This window comes from Protobothrops mucrosquamatus, unplaced genomic scaffold (genome assembly GCF_001527695.2).
Source record: "Protobothrops mucrosquamatus isolate PMUCROS unplaced genomic scaffold, P.Mucros_1.0 scaffold687, whole genome shotgun sequence".
Taxonomy (NCBI): Eukaryota; Metazoa; Chordata; class Lepidosauria; order Squamata; family Viperidae; genus Protobothrops; species Protobothrops mucrosquamatus.
In genome coordinates this window covers 262,970-283,351 of record NW_015386973.1, presented here as the reverse complement: position 1 = coordinate 283,351, position 20,382 = coordinate 262,970, and the positions used below count along the sequence as shown (strand labels likewise).

The 20,382-nt window shown below is 32.4% G+C and overlaps 2 protein-coding genes across 2 annotated transcripts in view; both read right to left on the bottom strand.

The window, feature by feature from the left end:
• SLC17A8 (solute carrier family 17 member 8) overlaps positions 1 to 3,617 on the bottom strand; it is a 25,647-nt gene extending 22,030 nt beyond the window's left edge. Inside the window, exon 1 of the mRNA XM_015818159.1 lies at positions 3,517 to 3,617. Coding sequence (XP_015673645.1) covers positions 3,517 to 3,617 — 101 coding nt within the window. The remainder of the gene's footprint in view (positions 1 to 3,516) is intronic.
• Positions 3,618 to 10,017: 6,400 nt separating this feature from the next.
• Positions 10,018 to 20,382, bottom strand: part of SCYL2 (SCY1 like pseudokinase 2) — a 38,528-nt gene continuing 28,163 nt past the window's right edge. The window contains exons 15-18 of the mRNA XM_015818155.1: positions 18,585 to 18,651; positions 18,292 to 18,369; positions 15,250 to 15,369; positions 10,018 to 14,637 (exon numbers count right to left, since the gene is read on the bottom strand). Coding sequence (XP_015673641.1) covers positions 14,020 to 14,637; positions 15,250 to 15,369; positions 18,292 to 18,369; positions 18,585 to 18,651 — 883 coding nt within the window. The 3' untranslated portion in view covers positions 10,018 to 14,019. The remainder of the gene's footprint in view (positions 14,638 to 15,249; positions 15,370 to 18,291; positions 18,370 to 18,584; positions 18,652 to 20,382) is intronic.

The following is a 20,382-nucleotide window of genomic DNA, read 5'->3' as shown; positions in this document are numbered from 1 at the left end:
TATATATATATATATATATATATATATATATATATATATATATATATATATATATATATATATATATATATATATATATATATATATATATATATATATATATATATATATATATATATATATAATTCTTATATAATATTGCTCTTGCACTCAATATTTTAAAAGTTCAGTAAAGAACATCTTGTTTTTACTATCCATATTAATCCAAAATGTTTAGGAGAAACTGTGGATGGGAAGCAGAGCTGGCTTCAAAGGCTTAATTCCTAATCCATCTGAAAAAGGGTGATGTGGATAAGGTAAAAGGATAGACTGATAAGAACAATACAAGAGAATGTTGAAAAGCTCCAACTATAGTATATACTTCAGACAAACAGAATAATTCTAAAAAAAAAAAACCAAAACGAGAAAGGACATTGCTACTGTTTCCTAATTTATATAGCATCCTGTAAAACACAGAGAAATAGTGCAAAACGGGAAGCCGCAGAAAGGCTGCAAAACTGAATTTTGCTTAATTTAAAACTCTACTTGTCTCATTCAGTTTGAAATGTGAAAGGAGTCTTCTTTTATCCCAAAGGTGCTTTTTCACGAGGCAACTGGACTTCCTTGTTTTTCTTTGAAGACGTTTTGCTTCTCATCCAAGAAGCTTCTTCAGCTCTGAGCTGAAACAAGGGCTGAAGAAGCTTCTTGGATGAGAAGTGAAACATCTTCAAAGAAAATCAAGAAAGTCCAGTTGCCTTGTGAAACAGCACCTTTGGGATAACTATGACCTGGATGACTGAGAATCTCCATAGACGAGTCTTTTTTTTAGCAATTCTTGCTGTCAAATGATTCACTAGAAAATGTTACCTGCTAGTGAATATTTTGAAATCAATTGTTTTCCTTTTTTAAAGAAACGCCTTTCTTCTTTTTTAAAAAATTAGATTTATGAGATAAAATTAAGTTTCCAGGGATTGAGAAGGACTCTCAGTACCTGGCTGGGGTGACTTATAGTATTATTACTCTGACAATTTCTGTTGGCTGTTTCCTACTATGATATAGATATTTCTTCTCAACATACCTGTCACATTATTTAACAGAAGCATAGAAGTCAGATCTCTAACTTAAGCAGCTTGCAATCTAATCCATGTTCAAAAAAAGAGATGTTACATATGTCTAAACCAACTAACAATAACTTCAGAACCTTTCTTGTGGGGATGGCAGTTGTTCTATGCCACATTCATGGAAGAATCTCAGTTCAAGATATTGTTTACTATTTGAAATTATCAGACGGATCAACAGATTTAATTCTAACTGTAAAACTAACCTGTTTAAATATAATCCCAAAGGTAATTTTAGTAGTTTAGGTTTTCATACATGGACTTGAAGTCAAGTTATTAGATGGAGACTCAAAAGGACATTTTAATTTATAAAACTCCCCCAGTTCTAAAAATTTTAAGTAGTTTTAATTTAAAAAGACAGCTGCAGCTTGATTAGTTTCTCATCAATACTGGGCAGTATCATTTATTTCATTTAATTATAATTATAATCCATTCCTGCAATATAGTACACCAACAAATATAATACTGATATTTTGTAGATAATATTAAATAAATATTAGATGCATGGTTTTAAAATATTGCATGTCTGATGGTTCCTCACTCATTACAGAATTTACTAAATATTTTATGCAAAGGTAGTCTTAGTGTTAAATTATTCTAGGTGGTCACATAGAGCAATGCTTCATATGCAGGTTTTTTTGGGTGGGACAGCAAGATGGAGAATCTATCTTATTTATCTTATATTTGTATTTTTATGTCCGTGAGCAAAAGAGTTAAAAGAAAAATAAACAAGATGAAGATACAGTATCAACAATGTAACAATCCACCAGGATTCAATATAAATTGCAAAATGGATATGGAAAATAAATCATATAAGTTTCCTATCTGAATGGAATTGAAATAGAATTTAGAAAATAACTCAGTGATTAAATATATATATATATATTTGAAAGAATGCCAAAAGGCTTGGGTCTAATCTATGCACAACTTAAATTATTTGTTAATATTTATAGATATATCTTCATTTAAATGAGACAATAAATATCACACTCAGAGACGGTTAATATTAACAATAGCAGCAACCTAAAACTTTGGAAAAATATGAAGAAATATCAGCTTTGGGCTAATATGAAGGTGGCTTTTAAATTTTTACAAATTAAAAATAATTTGCCCAGGAAAGCTAGGAAAACACTTATGCTTAGTGCTCAAATTTAAAATTTAAAATGTCTCCCTCATTAAGTCTGGCTTGCCTCTTGGTGACTGCACAATACATCTATGTAGTTTTTTTGACCACATTGTAGAAATGGTTTGCCATTGCTTTCCTCTGGGAGAAGAGATTATTGCTTTTGTTATGACTTCACAATATAAATTCTCATTCTGCTTTTTTTTTTGGGTGATGTCTCACATAAACTTTTTAGCTTTTTGAAAATAACCAAGTCAAATGAATGCATGAATGTCTATATATTATAGACAAAATAAGGAGATGAGCTAGTCGGTCCTGATAAATAAAGACAGCATGGATCGAAACAGTTATTCAGGACAATACAAAAAACATAAACATGTTGTTTTTCTGCAGTTAGTATAAGCAATTAATACTGTAACATAATTCTGTGTATATATAGAGAAATGCCCACTTACCTTGAGAGATATTTAATTGTGGTTAAGCACATATGATGGCAGTTTAGATTGTAAGGAAATTATATATAATATTATTTTACATTGTAACAATAATATGTTACTCCTGTTCACGCTTTTATAAAATTTTGAAAAATGACCAGAAAATGTCTTGTTATAGGACAGCACATCGATAACACAACTGTGCTGTTTTCAGAAAATAAATAACACAAAAACATGCCAATTAGACATTGTAGGCATTATTTTTTCCTTGTAAAAAGTTTACTGTTTGCATAAAAAACTAGTTTCCATAAGAACTTAATAAAAGATTCTTTTTTAACATACAAGACTTCTAATTTTTGCTATGACAATTTAACACAGTTTTTTCCCTAAAATATATTATGAAATTTATGGTATATAAAATTCATTCACAGATAACTCTCATGAATGTGAAATATACTTTCAAATATATTAGAATGATTAAGTAAAAAAAGCACATATTAAATTCAGGTAAAGAGTACAAAGACAAGCACATATTTGTGGATTTAAGAGTATTTAAACAGACTGAAGATAAAACACAATTGCTGTTCACACTCACAGCAGTGTAGCTAAAATACTTCATGATTTTTAGCTGTACTAATTTAAAACTACAAAACAATTGATTTATCAATAACATTAAGCTTGCCTAAAATGTTGACCATCTAAATTTTGGGGGAGGGTTGCCTGGTTTTGAGGACACACCTAGCTAAGGTATATCCTTGTATATCCTGTTTTATTAATTTGTTCCTACATATTTCACATACATATTTCACTTTCTAATTTTACCATAATCTTTGTAGAAGTTAACAGTACATGAAACTGTTACCTTTGCAAGTGTCCTAGAGAGTCACTTACAGTATTCTTCACCTCTTCCTTCCCAGGCTTTAAAAGTCTCTCTTTTAACGAATTTAACACTTCAAAAGGCATCTTCTGTTTTTTCTTAGATAAATCCTTTTATGTAAAATAGACTGATCATCATCAATTGTTTTTCAATTCTAATAGTCTTTTTTTCCTGTTCTGTTCTTTTTTTTCTTTTCTTCCTTGGGAGAATGATCTGGCAGATACGTTAATCTTCCAAACAAAATAACCACACCGAAATTATCAGTAGATTCTCCCAAAGATTGTCAATAATTCAGTGCAAATTGCAGGAGGTCTGTTTTGCATTTCTTGTTATTCTGCAGTCTTCAAAGGAATAGACCTGAAAGTGAGTAATACTGGACCTGATGTTAAGCTTATGCATCTGACTAAAGCACATTATAACATGCTGCTCATCCTCTTTCTAGGCTTTCTTCACACATGTGCTCAGTGATGCTATAGTAACGAACACAATACTGTCTCTCTGGCCATTTGAGCTTCTCCCTAGCAAACTTTATTAAACATTTATGCATTCTCCCTCCCAATTTCAAACCATGCCTTTTGCTCCTATTTTGCTTTTGTTTTCCTGCAGAATCCCAAATAACGATATTGCCTGACATAAAGAGAGACAAACAGACAGATAGACAGATGGACACACACACACACCCCCTAATATTCCACTTGTGACTGATCTCATTAATATCTCCCTAATACAGAATCACTATATACTGTACAAATGGTATTGGATACAAATTAGGTCACACTGAAAATTAGTGGGGGGGAAAGGAAGAAATTGATATTGAGTTACATTGAGATTTAAATGCTTCCAACTGAGTTGGCATAAATAAACTGCTCAATTCTCTCTTCTTTATAAAACAATATACACACAAACACACACACACAGATGCCAGACCTTCTCATTTTGTTTAAATAAGGATCTAATTATACCAATTAACGTAATCTCAATGAAATGTGACTTTTGTAGATATGTAGAAAATACGATTCAGATATTACACTAATATTGTACCAGAGGCCAGGTGTTTTCTCTGTAGAAGTAATTATAGCCTATAGTTATAATTTATATTTATTATTGTTGTGAATGTGACAATTTGAAATGTATTATACTTGGAGAAATGAAAGCAGAAAATGAAGATATGTCAGGATAAGCACTGACATAGTTAATAAACTAAAACTTAGGACTCCATTTAATAGATAATTAGAAACTTTAAAGGAAGAGTATGATCCAGTAATACCATTGCAATCTCTTGTTTTCCTCTCTCAAACTATATTAGAATCTTCTCAACATTTAGGTAACCCCTATAGTGGACCTGGTTAATATTTGGATGGGAGATCACCATAGAAGCCCAGGCTGCAAGTCTAAGCAAAGAAGAAGCCCTCACACAAATCCATCCATCCATCCATCCATCCATCCTAGTCAAGATAATATTACATCAAAACAACACAAATGCAGTAAACAATGATTTTATCCACCATTATATAGTGTTGTCCTGATATCTGATGCAATTAATAAGCAGTTTTTATATTGTGACATCATGGCACATGGTTTCTTATTCCATACTGAAAGATTTAACATGTTCCTTATAAAAATTTATAAGTGCCAATTATAACACTATTGCTGGAATATATTAAATTAGATACTCAAGAGTACAAGAAGTATGGAATAAGGCATTGAAATATCCAATATCTAAATATTAAGGGCAAACTATTTGGTGAATTACGTAAATATTTGGATAGTATAGATCAAACTGCCAGCCCACAGGCCAGACACATCACAACGAAACCGTGCCCACCCCATTGCCGGCAATGAGAAAAAAGTTCTGATACGTTGTGCAACGTCATGTGACGTCGCGAGTTTGATATGTCTGGTATAGATGGTAGTAATTTATATAATTAGTTGCCTTTTTTCCTATTGTTCTGCAGTTATATAAATGTTAACATTGATATCATTAATATACATGTTCAATTAGTGCTTGTTTAATATATAAAATATATGCTTTGGTGAGTGATTAAATTACTTTTTTATTTTCAAATAAAATAAAATATAAAATAAAATACACTGATGCATAGGCATTAAAATATGTTTTATTAAATGCAGTATATAAAAAATTAATTAAAATTGTAACTATGTGACGATTTAAAAATTTCAGCTCTACAGACTAAATAAATTTATTAGGATATGAAAAGAATTTTCTGGCTGTACTAAAATTCTAATGTATTTGTTAATAGTTTACTCAATTTTGTAAAAAAAGCAAACATATTCCTGACAAAAGGAGCATCCAAGATAGGAGGAAATAGCAGAAAAAAACATCTACCTGTAGTAATCATCCTCTTCTATGAATTGAACTTCAGTTTATTGAACTTCAAAGCATAGGTGATTTAGAACTTCAAAACATAGTTGATATGTATGTATGTATGTATGTATGTATGTATGTATGTATGTATGTATATCAGATTTATATAGCTGCCCATCTCACAAATGTGACTCTGGATAGCATTCAATAAAATAATCAATTAAAACAATTAAAACAACAGTTAAACATATATATCAACAAAACTAGAGAGTGGAGAATGGATCAGTATCTTACATACAGTGTAACCATCTCATAGGCTTCCCTATTTTCCTGAGATTCCCAAACCTGTGTGAAAAACCATGGTCTGAGTGATTTCCTTTATCCTTATATTAAAAATGGTGCATGTACTAGATCAGAATATTACTAAAATGCACAGTAAAACCTTCTCCCAAAATGTATGCAGAGGGGGAAAAATTACAGTTAATCTACCGTCTGAAAAAGGAATATTCAGTACTATAGAGGTAGTCCTCACTTAGCTATTTCCTTGGACAGCGACTGTTTACAGTTACGACAATGATGAAAAAGTAAGTTTGTGAACAATGCCCACATTTACAACTTCAGCAACATCTCTCTCTCTCTCAGTTACATGTTTGTCATTACAATATGCATTGTCCTGTATAAAATTGTAAGCATAGTTGCAGCCTGCTCGCTTAATGACCTAGTTGCCTGTCCCAATTGAGATTGCTAAATGAGGATTATCTTTTCCCAGTCTGGACTATTCTATGGGTGTTATAGAGTTGTTGCTATGGGGAAAATAGGAGGCAGGAACATTAGGTATATTTGTTGCCTTGAGTTGACCAATATATCATTCCCCCTCTATCTGGGTAAAACTATGAGAATAAGAATATTATTCAAACAAACAAGTACCTGTGAGATAACACCCCAGACTTAACAATTGTCAATAAGAAAGACAAAAATTGTGGATAGTGGGCATTGCAGTACCTGGTGATAGAAAAATAGAAGAGAAAGAACTGGAGAAAATCACAAAATACAAAGACCTGCAAAGAGAAGTAGAACGACTATGGCAATAAAAAGTAAATATAGTACCAATGCTAATAGTTGTCGTGGGTGCCAGTCCAAAACATCTGGAGTACCACTTGAACACCATTGGCATTGAGAAAATCACCATCGGTCTATCACAAAGCTAGCTTTACTTGGAATAGCTTATATATGCAGCAATACCTTTAATATCATTAAACAATTTCTGCCTATCATAGGTCCATGGGAAGGACTTGATAAGTGGATAAAAATGCCAAATCCAGTCTAAACATCTGAGTGTGCGATCAACCATAATAAAAAATAATGAAAAATTTTGTCTTGAGGAAAGCTGGTTTGTTATTTGTTTCTATATAACATATAGATAGCTCTTATTTTAGTTCTTCAACACAAATTCATACTCTCTATACAAACCAGGGTTTCTGTGGATTCTGTTACATTCCTTATTTTACTTTAAGCAAAAGCTATTTCTGAAACCACCAATATATTTTTAAATGAACTTAGAATTTTTAAAAAGCCAAAGCTCAACTAATGTTATTTTATATTTTGGAAAAAACAGTATTAACCTAGTAATGTCTGCTTTCTTGTGGTACAAATGCTTTCACTTTAACACATCACATGACAACAAAAACAATTTCAGATTTCAACCGTTGTCCTCAATATAAATGATGCTGCTAAATTTACTTTCTTTGACACTGCTGATATCAGAGACAACTTATGCAGCATCAGTGGTGTCCTAGACAATTATTCCAATAGTCTCTAAAACTTGCATCGTTTTGCATTAGTGTCACTCAGCCCTTGGATCAATAATACCACCTTCTGGATTTTTTTTAATTTGCAGCCTCTAGAGACTGCTACACTAAGGCTACCCAAATGCGAGGTATATTCTGATATTTGTTCGTCTTGCACAAACAATTATTGTTCCGTAATAAACATTATTTTATTGCATCTGTCAAGAAAAATATATACTGTAGATGATAATTTTAAGGGTTTATTAGTTTTTTCTTTTCTGTTTGAAAGGGGGGATTGGGTAAGGCTTTTTGTATGTTCGTTTCTCTGTATGTGGTTGTCTTTGTATTGCTTCTTGGTTTTTAATTTTGTAAATCACCTAAAGTTGAAGCAGTGAGATGGGCTGTGGTATATATTTAATAAATGTAGATCTGTAATACAATATATGGAATATATACAGCATGTGTTTATTCAATTTATAGCCACCTTTTATGTACAGAAGCTTAAAGGAATCCATCCATCTATCTGTCTACCATCTCTTTCTCCTTCTCCCTCTTTCCCTCTTGCTTGCTCTCTGATCTATCAGTATCTCTATCTCAAAATCATGTAGTAAGCTTCTATGGCAGAGGGTGAAGTAGAATCTGAATCTCCTATTCCTAGTCCATTAATTTAACTGCACCACTGATTCTGTGCCTGTATAAGAATACATTACTTTATTATGTTGCATATATGTAGTAGTAGTATTACATCTTGCCTCAGACCTTCAACCCACCCAAGGGCAGGATTTTCAGCAGTGTCACCCTGATAAATCTAACTGGTTGAGCTGATATTGTTCACATCCGCTTTAAATATGCATCATCTTTTTATAATGTTTAAATAACTTGATTAAGCATATATTTAGGTAATGTTTGAAAGTTTTAATTTAAAACAAACACTTATTCTAAATTTAGAACATTGAAATCAGTTTTTCTAAAAACTGACATTGACAACATAATAGAATTTATTTTCTGCCAGATTATTTTAAGCAGGGTAACAACCACAAAACTCTATGCATGAAATCATTGAAGAATGAATCTTGGCTGATCCTGAAAGAAGTACAGTGAATCTCATTAGTTATATACAGCGAAGATCAGTGACTCTTATTATATACAGATGCAACCAAAGTACAGATAGTCCTCAACTTATAACAGTTCGTTTAGTGACTGCTTAAAATTACAATGGCACTGAAAAAAGTGACTTGATTGCAGTGTCCCAGGATCATGTGATCACCTTTTGACACTTCTGACAAGCAAACTCAATGGGGAAGCCAGAGTCATTTAACAATCGTGTTACTAACTTAACAACTACAGTGATTCACTTAACAACTATGGCAAGAAAAGTCATAAAGTGGAATAAAATTCACTTAGCAGCTGTCTTGCTTAGCAACAGAAATTTTGGGCTCAATTGTGGTCATGGGTCAAGAACTACCTGTATTGGTACCTCTCCATTCCCCCCCCCAAAGAATTTCAATTTGCCTTTAAATAAGTTGAAACTAACACAAGTAAATGGTATCCACCATTCTTTGATCCATAGATCACAGAGCAGGCACTTTGCTTTTGATGTATGACTTGAATGGAGTCATACACCAATGAAATGAAAATGGTAAGTATTTGCTGTATGGAATATAGAATATGTCAGATTTTTTTTTCTTGGCAAATTGGGATTCCGTGGGGGAAAGAGGAATACCAATACATTTAGTCAAGTTGTCATAATTACATTTTATTCCAACTTTATTACTTTATAAGTAACCCAATGCAGCAAACATATACAATACCCCTTCCTCCTCCAATTTTTTCCATAACAGTTAAACTGTAGAAATTATGAAAGAATCGCTGGCCTGATACAACAAAATTCTTAGGAATTAATTATTTGATTTATATCCTGCCCTTATTTTGCATGACTCAAGGTGGTACACATAATGCTTCCTCCTCCTGTTTTTCCTCAACATCCCTGTAAATAGAGTTGGGCAAAAGTTCATTTTCTACCAATATGTTCATATTTTTTAAAATGATATTTATCTAGGTCAGTGTTTCTCAAACTTGGCAGCTTGAAGATGTATGGAGTTGAACATCTTAAAGTTGCTAAGATTGAGAAACATTGCAAGGTACTCATTCTCATAATATAATTTTATTTTCTTTACTTTATGGAGGCATAATTTTAAAATTAGTTGGCATCACAAACAGCCGGCTACTAAATAAGATTTTTCTACTTACTAATTTAATTTACTAGTAAAGTTTAAATGTTCTTTTCAATTAGAACTTATTCATAGCTAATTGAGAAAAACCTTTATTTTCCATCTAAATATGATCCATTCTCATTTGAAAAACCGAATATATGAAAAAACACAAAACCTTTATTCCAGTAACAGTATCATTGACTATTTGAAAACTACAATTATTCATTCACAGTACAAAATAGTAGGAATTTCTTATAACCATGACTGTACATTTTACATATTTTAAGCGTTAACAATTTTAAAAATTGATATCAATGTATTTGTTTCAAAAAACAGCAAAAGTCCAATAAATCAAAATAGAATTTCATGTTCCAAATATTTATCCTATACAAACCACAACACTAGAATATCACTTTACACATAAGAATTTGAGTGCTGTATAATTTTAAACATAGAAATTAATGCTTAAAGACTGAACAATTAACAATCAAATAATCAGGCCTGAGTTCATAAACAAAAGCTTAATTTTTGTAGGATTGCTATGTGTTTTAAAAATTATTTTTTAAAATCATGTGCTGCACAAGCTCATCAATATTTAGAAAATATTCACGAGGTCAGATTGGAGATATGCCATTAGAGTATTATTTTATTTAAAATAATGTATTTGCCTTTTGCCTAAACCGATATAGCCATGACATGAACAGGTATAATCAATAATTTGTTATATGGATCATACCTATGGACAACTATAAGCCTGTTGTCACACATCACTGTACACAAATCAAATATCAGAAGCCTTTATTAAAGTATATATGTTATTTGCCAGATTTATTTCACTATAGTAAGACCAAAATATTGGATGTACTTTAAAAGAAGTTTGTTTATCCAACTCAACAAAACCATAGTTACACCTTCTGTTTAAAACATAAAATGAAGAATTGCTGCAGAAGGAAGAAAAATTAGCATTTTATAATTTTAAATTCAGAAAAACATGAGAATGGAAACATCTACTTAAATATTTATCTAATATTTCTTAAATTTTGCTACTCTAACTTTTCTGAGTGAGGTCAGCATCCATGAAAACTGGTCCTCTTATTTGGTAGAGAAAAGACAATTTCTTTCCTTTCATACACATTTCACCTGCACTGTAACTAGGCAGACCTTTGTCCCCAAGCTCTTTCTTATGGATGTGGCTCAGTGGCCTATTTTATTCATAAATTTTAGCTCATGTCAGTAGATAGAACTTTATTCTTCTTAATGAGATCAGAGTTAAAGTTGGTGTTATCTAAAAATATTTTTCTTAACCATCCAAACTTCTGAATACATTTTTAAAAGCATGTTTTTGGTATTCTAAAAAAATTGAGGTGAAATAAATTTTTTTTATTGTGATTAATGAAATCATTTTTTAAAAAGGAGAAATCATGAAATATATCCTGAAGAAAAATGCTTCTCGACTTTAAATATCTTTTTAAATTCCATGCTTGTGTTAATATTAAAGGTTGACAACATAATATCACAGATATAATCCAAGCATCCTCTTAAGATGGTAGTTCATTTGCTTGGCTCACTGTAAAAGAAAAAAGTAATCTGCTATAAAGGCAGCTGCATCTATTCACAGGCCAAAATATCTTTAAATAAGCCCCATAATATATCCAGGCTCACTGTATCTAAATTAGTTTTAAATGTACACCTCATAGAAGAGACTGAACAATTTTTTTTTTCCAGCAAATCAGTGAACTGTTTTCTTTGAAATTCAGGTTGTTTACTATTTTGGAAACAAGTAATCTTTATTAAAGAGTTATAGTATACTGTTAGTGAACTGTTCATATGCCTTATTTCTTTTTTGTGTCTTATGAAAGTTAGGTAAAATATTTGGTTATACAATTATGATATTGGCCATGTATAAAAATGCTTCAAGAACTTTTACACCACTGAGGCATGAAGGATCCCTCCCCATTATAGGTTAACTTCCATGTATAGCCTTACATCAAATGAAATTTCCACTGTATGAAAGAACAGTAAAACACTCATATCATTAGTTACTATCAAAGCTCTGCTACTTCCAGTGATATTATATTGGAATGCAAGTTTTTATTAGTGAGGTGGAGCTAAAGGAAACATTTTCTATAGCTATCTTAAGAAATTCAAATACATTATAAAAGCTGAATTTTTAACAAACAGCATTGTAAAGATATACTAGTATTTTACATTTTTGTAAACATTTTTCATATATTATAGCAAACTTGTATCTTCAATATATTTATTTTTCTTTTTAAAAAAATGTTTAATATTTGGGAAATCCTTCTAGACCATAAATAAGAAATTTAAAGAAACCTTGAACTATACAAAGAACTGCATATACAGCATATTTAGCATTCATAATTTTTACACATGTGGCTAATTAAACATACTTCAACAAAATATTGACAGTACATAAATTGCACAAGTGATTTTTTATGATAAATAATATTATCACTGGTCCAAAGATATAAAATAAAAGTACTAAGGCAGAAAAATAAAGTAAATCCTTAAGATATATTTAACACCATTACTGTTTATAATTGAGATATAATTTAAGAAAATACAATTCACATTCACAGCATAAGCACCTTTGGTTTCTTAAGCAGCAAATGGAAACAGTTTAAACAATGAAAGATACTGAAAATAAAGTGTTAGCTTTCTTTCCAACAAAAAGGTTACACATCTTCTCAATATAATTTGCTACATTCCCAAAAATTGTGTATGATAGATCACCAATGTTCTGGGAAAGAAATAAAGGGGAAAAACTTCCCTTCTCTATAAAGCAGTATTTACTATTGGCTTTTACTTAAAGAAAGCTTTTACACTAAAAACTATATTCAGATGCAAGTTGATTGTTTTCTCCAAATTGATATAAAAAGTTTATTCTTCTATATATTCCGACAGGGTCTCAATGAGAAAAAAACACATTTCAGTAAATAACATTGTCTTATTTAAAGCTCATCTACTTAAATCTGAAGAAACAAAAAGGCTTCTGCCAATGGCAATCAAATCTGATTCCCTAACAAATATTTATATGAAGATGTACTGCTTGTACTTTAAGTATCCAGAAAAGTTACCAGCTTTGCTGCTCAACTGACATCTGTTCCATTTAATATGCAACTGTACTATTTTAATGGTTGGATATCAAATATAATAAGCATGATAAAATTAACTAAGCCTTTTAGATAACATTTTTAAAGTTTATGCCAAAAATGTAAGTGCTCTGGTTGGGCAGACATTTAGATATTAAGAGGTAAATCAGAGCATTCAGTTTGCAGTATTTTTCAATGTAAAAAACTTCTATTCTACAAATATTTTCAAAACACTCTCTGTTGGGGAAGAATGTTTTAGGGTAAATAATTGTGGTTTTGTCCACCAATTTTAGCTCTCATATTTCCCCAGAAAATGCCACATTAATACATTCAACCACAAGTCATCTTTATTTCTAACTAGATATATCAAATTCAGACAGAGGAATATTCAAAAGCCAAGGTTTAGCACATACTTTAGATGCATATGCTGGACCCTGGATTGCTGATAAATCATTTATTGTATGTAGAAATATACAATAATTAGGATATCTAAAGGAAACATAACAATTGGCCTCTGCTATACAACAGGTGATGTAGTATTTATAGGATTATTGGATGATATATTTGTTGGTAATTCCAGTGAAACTAGCAGTACTAAAGAAATTCTGGCTTATGTAACAATTTCCATGCCAACTCCAGAAGGCGGAAATCCCACATTACCACCTAGTCACTTAATGCACACATTTTCAGGTCTTGTGCACTTGGAACAACCCAGTTTGCAACTGGTAGTAAATTATCTGACCATGTTTATCAGTAGAAGTTAGCAAGACCAATCAGCACGTAAATGCCTAAAATTGGTAGATATGCAGTCTTTATTTATTAATCATTACTCTGGGTGCTCAGATTGATACAACCTGATTTAAAAACAATGAAATTTAGGGCAGAGGCTTGTAATTACTTAAGAAAAGTAAACAGATAGACAAATGAAATATATTAGTCACTGTGGAAATATTTCTTTCTCATGTTCATTTCATTATATCAAATTTATCCAAATCAGCTTTTTAACAGGCATAAAACAATGTTAATCATCTTGCTCACAATTATAACTATTATCCAAAGAGGTCATTTAAGTCCTTGCTAGCTGAGCTGCTGTTTATCACGCTGTTTGTTGGTTGTGTAAAGTTCTGAGGATTAAAGAAAGGATTTCCCTGTAAGCCAAAGCCAGTTTGTCCCATTACATTCATCTGTGTTCCCAAAGGACAACTATTGGCAGTACCCTGAGGAGGTGCAAATTGATTAAGCCATTGGTTTGTTTTCTGTTGTGACAACTGATTCATACTAACTTTGGGTTTTTGAGTCCCAAATAGGCTATCTAAAGCAGACATATCAGATGGCCTGTTTTGCTGCACAACTGGCGATGTAGTGTTCAAAGGGCTATAAGATGGCATGTTTGCTGTTGGCAACATATTCATGTTAGCCATTCCAGTGACACCAGTATTACCAAAGAAATTCTGGCTTGTGGTACCAATCCCCATGCCAAATCCAGAAGGCTGAAACCCCATATTAGCATTTAGTCCATTTCTCTTAGTGTTTTCAACAGATGATGAAAATCCCATTCCAATACCCACTGAAGAAAAGCTACTTGAAGAAGGAACTTTAGGTTTGCTGATGGGTTGAGTGGTCAATGAAGCTATGTTATCTCTCAGAGTATCAGTCAAGTCCTTTGTCTAAAAATACAAGACAATTAAAATCATTTTATAGCAGCATCAATTATCAAGTTAAATAATAAACACCAATGAAATAATTTTATTTTAAAACCAGACATAGTTCTTAACATATGGCTATAATTGAACCTGCAATTTCAATGGTAAGTTGTGATGGTCATAAAGCAAGTCACCACATGTCTTCACCCAATTTTACAATTGCAGTGGTCTTTAGGAGAATATGGGGGTCATAAAACAAGCACATTTTGTGCCAAAACCAAGAAGTAAAGACTGGTTTCTGGCAAAAACATCATAAATTGCAGTCAAATAATTGTTGGAAGCTGCAAATGAATGTAAATGCTGTCTGTAAAGAAGGCTAGTATTCAGAACTTTTGTTAAGAAAATATCAGTTTACCAAATGTTTACATTAAGAATAGGTGGACAACAAAGAAATACTTAACGATCTATCTCTACTTTTAGGGGTGTTTGCCGGTATCTCAGTATCAGGTAAAATCACTTTCTGAGATGTTTAAACATAGCTGCTGAATTGGCTTTCTTTAATTGCTGCTAAGATTTTACCACTTTCCCATTTTCACTTATTTGCAGTCCAATATATTTATGAAAATGCACCTGTACCTGTTTCACTGGTGCAATAATTGCATGAGACTGGGGTTTAAGCGGCTGTTGGTTTTTCAGTTTTTGTGCTTGCTCTTGTTCCTTTGCTAACTTCTGCTTTTCTTCAAGTGTAAGTGACCCCTTCAAAAGAACACATTTGTTAATGGATAGCCTGAACTAGCTGCGGCTAACTAGTTTTACAAAATCAGCAAGACTAACAAAAGAGTTAGAAACATTTGTTCAAATGCAAATACCTGCTCATTTTTCAGACACCCATCTGATCTACCTGATGTTTGCATCTCAGCCAAATCTCATTTTTTCTATATATAGAAAACACACTCAGCCTTTTTTCCTCATCTGTCTTTTTAAAAATAAAATAGCAAAGTTTACTTTTATTGCCTAACAGATATTATTGTAATTTATTAGAATTGTGAACAATTCCCTGTAATATAAAAAGCACTGTTTTCAAGTTTTGAAAGTTCAGTTGCACTAGGATACCAGCTACAAAAAGTTTTCTATCTAACTTCCACATGGTAGCTGAAATGTGAGCTTTTCCATTCTTGTTTAAGATTAAAAGAGCCAGGGATTTCATTGACAAAGGATGCTGTCTATCCCTTTGCCCAATCTATTATCAAGTCAGCTGATAGCCAAGGACATTAAAACAGAAAAAGGGTTGCCCTCTACTAGAAATGGACATTATTTGCTTGATTTTTAAAAATTTGGGATATTGGTGTTGTGTCTTGCTGTTTAGTAGGCATAAGAGAAGTAGAAGAATTATAACAAGATAAAAAAGTCATGGTCTCATTTGAGATGGTGATGAGCCTGTATATAGACGGGAGGTTGAATAACTGGTCCTGTGGTGCAGGTAGAACAACCTGAAGCTGAACATGCTTAAAACTGTAGAGATGAGAGTAGATTTTAGGAGGAGCCCTTCTATTTTACTAACTCTTACTATATTTTGATAGCACAGTATCAGAAGCAGAATCCTTCAAGTTTTGGGGCTCTATAATCTCCTAGGATCTGAAATGGACACGCAACCATCATTAAAAAGGGACAACAAAGAATGTTCTTCCTGCATCAACTCAGGAATTTCAGACTGTCCCAAGAGCTGTTGATACAGTTTTACTGAGGAATTATTGAGCCTGTCATTTGTACTTCTCTAACTGTCTAGTTTGGGATAGTTAAGATTGCAGAAAGAACAACGGCAACCAGCCTGCCTTCCATAGAAGATGTGTATATTGCACGGGTCAGAAGAAGAGCTGAGAAAATATCTAGATTCCTCACATCTTGGACATAAACTGTTTCAATTCCTCCCCTCAGGACACTCTTATAGGCCGCTGCATGTCAAAAAAACTAGTCACAGGGATAGTTTTTGCCCTCTTGCCATTACTCTGTTGAACACTTAATTTTCACAATGCTGTCTTATGTCTAAGTATATTTACCCATGTTGTACGGCTGTAATATTACTATTATCTTTCTTATCTTCTTTACTACCCCCTTATTGGTATTATGATGATGATGATTAGTATACTCTCTTGCTTTGAATCTACACTTAGAGCTTCTGCACCAGAGACAAATTCCTTGTGTGTCTAATCACACTTGGCCAAGTATTGTATTGTATTCTTTTGTTGATGGTTGACACAGGCCACACAACAACATTCACCTCACACCTCACAAGACAAGGTATTCCAAAAAATGGGAGCCACCACAGGAAAGGAGTATGTACTGGACCATAGCCCCTTGAATTCCCTCATATATCAACCCCTAAGTTTTCTCTCCCTGACTGCACACACAGATTGGCCCTCCCTAAAGTATCCTGGACTAAGACAAGTACAGAGCCCTGGTGGCTCAGTAGTTGGAATGCAGTATTGCAGGCTAACCCTGCTCACAATCTGGAATTCGAGCCTGATGAGTCAAAGCTGACTCAGCCTTCCATCCTTCTGAGGTCGATAAAATGAGAATCCAAATGATTGGGGGTAATATGCTGATATTGCAAACCGCTCAGAGAGTGCTATAAAGCACTACAGAATGTTATTTAAGTCCAAGTGTTATTGCTATTGCTTTATAGATAAAAACCAGCACGGTGAACCATATTTGAAAACCTACTGGTAAGTGCAATAATTGGGGGAACTGTTAGTGTATTAAAATAGTATTCTCATTTGCTAATATCCTAGCTGGCATAGTTGCAGTTTTTAACCTGTACCAGTTCCAGGTTGTTTTCAAAGGTGGACACATGTAGGGCATTTTATAGTAATCTAACAGCAGATTAATAAAGGCTTTGGTTTCTGTTGCCAGAGTTTTATAATTCAGGTAGGTCCACAATTGATGTCTCTTATGAAAAGCAAGTGATCTTCCATGGTTGATGATAGATCTTTTAAAATCAAAAGCCTGCCACTTAGTTACCATGTTTAAAAAGGGGGGTGGGAGTGGGGCTAAGGCAAGTTCCATTGCTCCCAAATATCTGCTAAATTGTAAATTATATTATTCGCAGCAATCTATGTCATTTGTGTAACAATTTAAACTTAAGTTTAAGCTATTTAAGCTTAAGTTTAAATATTAGAATAAATTTATTTGCCTCGTCCAGATTGAGATGCAATGGATTTGTCTATAATTTTAGGGAAGTCTCCAGTTTTGTCAGCTGTATCTGAAATCATCTAAATGGAAGTTCATTAAGTGAAGGTTTCATTGCAATTGTTTTCAGTAGATTAAAAAAGATTAAACACCAGATATATCTCTTCTATGCATATTCTTTACAACATTGAACTGCTTGGTCTTCCTGGCCTTATCTTATATCTCATTAAATATATATATAACATATCTCATTATATCTTATATCTGATTAGTTTGCATTAAAACTATGAAGACAACACCAAAAATGAAGAATTCTATCTCACCCATGCATCATATTGAAATCTACTCTGGATTGCAGACTCCATATACGTGCTTGTGTGTATATGTGTGTATATATACATGTGTGTATGTGTACACACATGTATGTATGTATGTATGTATGTATGTATGTATGTATACACACATACACCATTGCTCATTATTAAAACTTACCTTTCTTTGATTTGTCATTAATCCATTCTCTTTACAATCAGGTCCACTAGTTCCTAGATTGCTTAACATTTTGTCCACCTGTTTGAATTAAAACAAAATAAAAAATATTTAAAACAGTTACTTGAAACCAGTATTATATTAATTTAATAAACACAGCACCAGCTGGTTGCCACTGTGTCAATCACTCACTCTCAGCCCAAGCAACATTACAGGGTTGTTGTGAGGAAAACAGGAGGAAGAAGGAATAATATGTACATTTGCGACCTTGTGTTACATACATACATACATCTTACTTGATTGCCTGAACTGCTAACTTTTGATTCTTCAAGTGGCTTCATTTGATTAGTTATATCCAAAGATCTGTAAAAAGGTAATTATAATGTTATAGTTTCACCTCAAAAACACAGTAAGAGTAACAGAAATATATTCCAAATGTTATCAATACAAATTAAAAATAATTTGCTTTGAGTTTCCTTTTCAACATAATTACAGTTAGTAATTATATTATTATTTAGAGGTCACATCAGCTTCTATATCACAAATTTACAGGTTAAATCAAAGCAGCATAAATTCAGAGGTTAAAGTAATAAAATAGAATTAACACAAAAACAACACAGGGTTACTATACAATAAACCACATATGGTAGAAAAAATCAATATTCAACCCCTCCTTGGCTCTTGTCCGCCACAACAAATTAAAAATTCACCAAAGTTGATATAGTTTTCCTTTTCTATTTTGCATGCATGCTGAAACTATTAAAATTCTCCTCCATCTCTCACTACCATCAGTAAGATAACTATGCATGTGTATGTGTGTGTCTCTGTGTTATTTTTATCTTTACTCTGCCTGCAGAACAATTTTTGGGGCACTGCGGAATGCCTCCTTTGCTCCCAATACCACATGTCTATACTCAAAACAATCTCTTAAAAATAATATTTTCACTATTGCTATTAAGTTACTTGCATTAATAAACTATAAAAATATGTCACCCCATTTAAAAATATGAAATGCATATAACAGAATATAGATTCTTCCAATTTCTCCTGTTTCTCTCATTTAACTATATAACAGTATTGACTATAAATTGAAAACACATACCTATAATGTATTCAAATTTTATGAGACAAGCCCAAGATGTCTGAGTTTTAATTTAAACACATCATTGGTTCAATTCACACATTATACTAACCCATGGTTTGCTTTAACAATGAACTGAAGGCATAACTCATACATAATACTAATCAATACCAGTTCATGAACTCAAATTAAATGTATATTGCAGTTTAACATGTACTAGTCCAGTCATTATTTGAGTGTGGTTTGGTGTAGAATACTAAATTCCTATCCAAGATGATGGAAGATAAAGTTTACAGTCTGCTTATATGGAAAATATTTTCCAAACTGTTCAACTGTGAAGATGAATGGCAGTTAGCTAACTTTATAGGGCTGTGAAGAAGTTAAGAGAAGTACAATAAACTTCCTTGCAGTAGAATATTAATAACTAGTTAACTTATTAGTATATACCAGTGATGGCGAATCTTTTAGAGACCAAGTGCCCAAACTGCAACCCAAAACCCATTTATTTATTGCAAAGTGCCAACACAGCAATTTAACCTGAATATTGAGCTTTTAGTTTAGAAAAAACAACTCATACATTAACATCTTTCATCTTAAAAGAAAAACACAGTAACAAAGCTTTCAATGATACAAACAACTTTTTATTGAAAGGTAAAAGTTTGCATTTGGCATGCTTTTGAACAATTAATGTGATTTTTGCTGTTGTATGCATGCTGATAATTTGTCTAACCTTGGCTCATACTTTGTAAGTTTGAGAGCAACACATGCAGCACTCAGGTCATCTGTTAGTCTGTTTCTGGTCTTAGATTTGATATAATTCAAAGCTGAAAACAGCTGCTCAGAAGCATAAGATGATCTAAACAAAGTAAGGAAAGCAATCCCAAGTGCTTTCACTGACTTAAAATTATTTGGCAGAGAATTCCATACTTTAAGGATTTCATTTTCAGAACTAACTGTGCTATCTTTTGTCATCTTTGTTTTCGCAGGATTGCTCTCAGTAAGAACGAGGCACA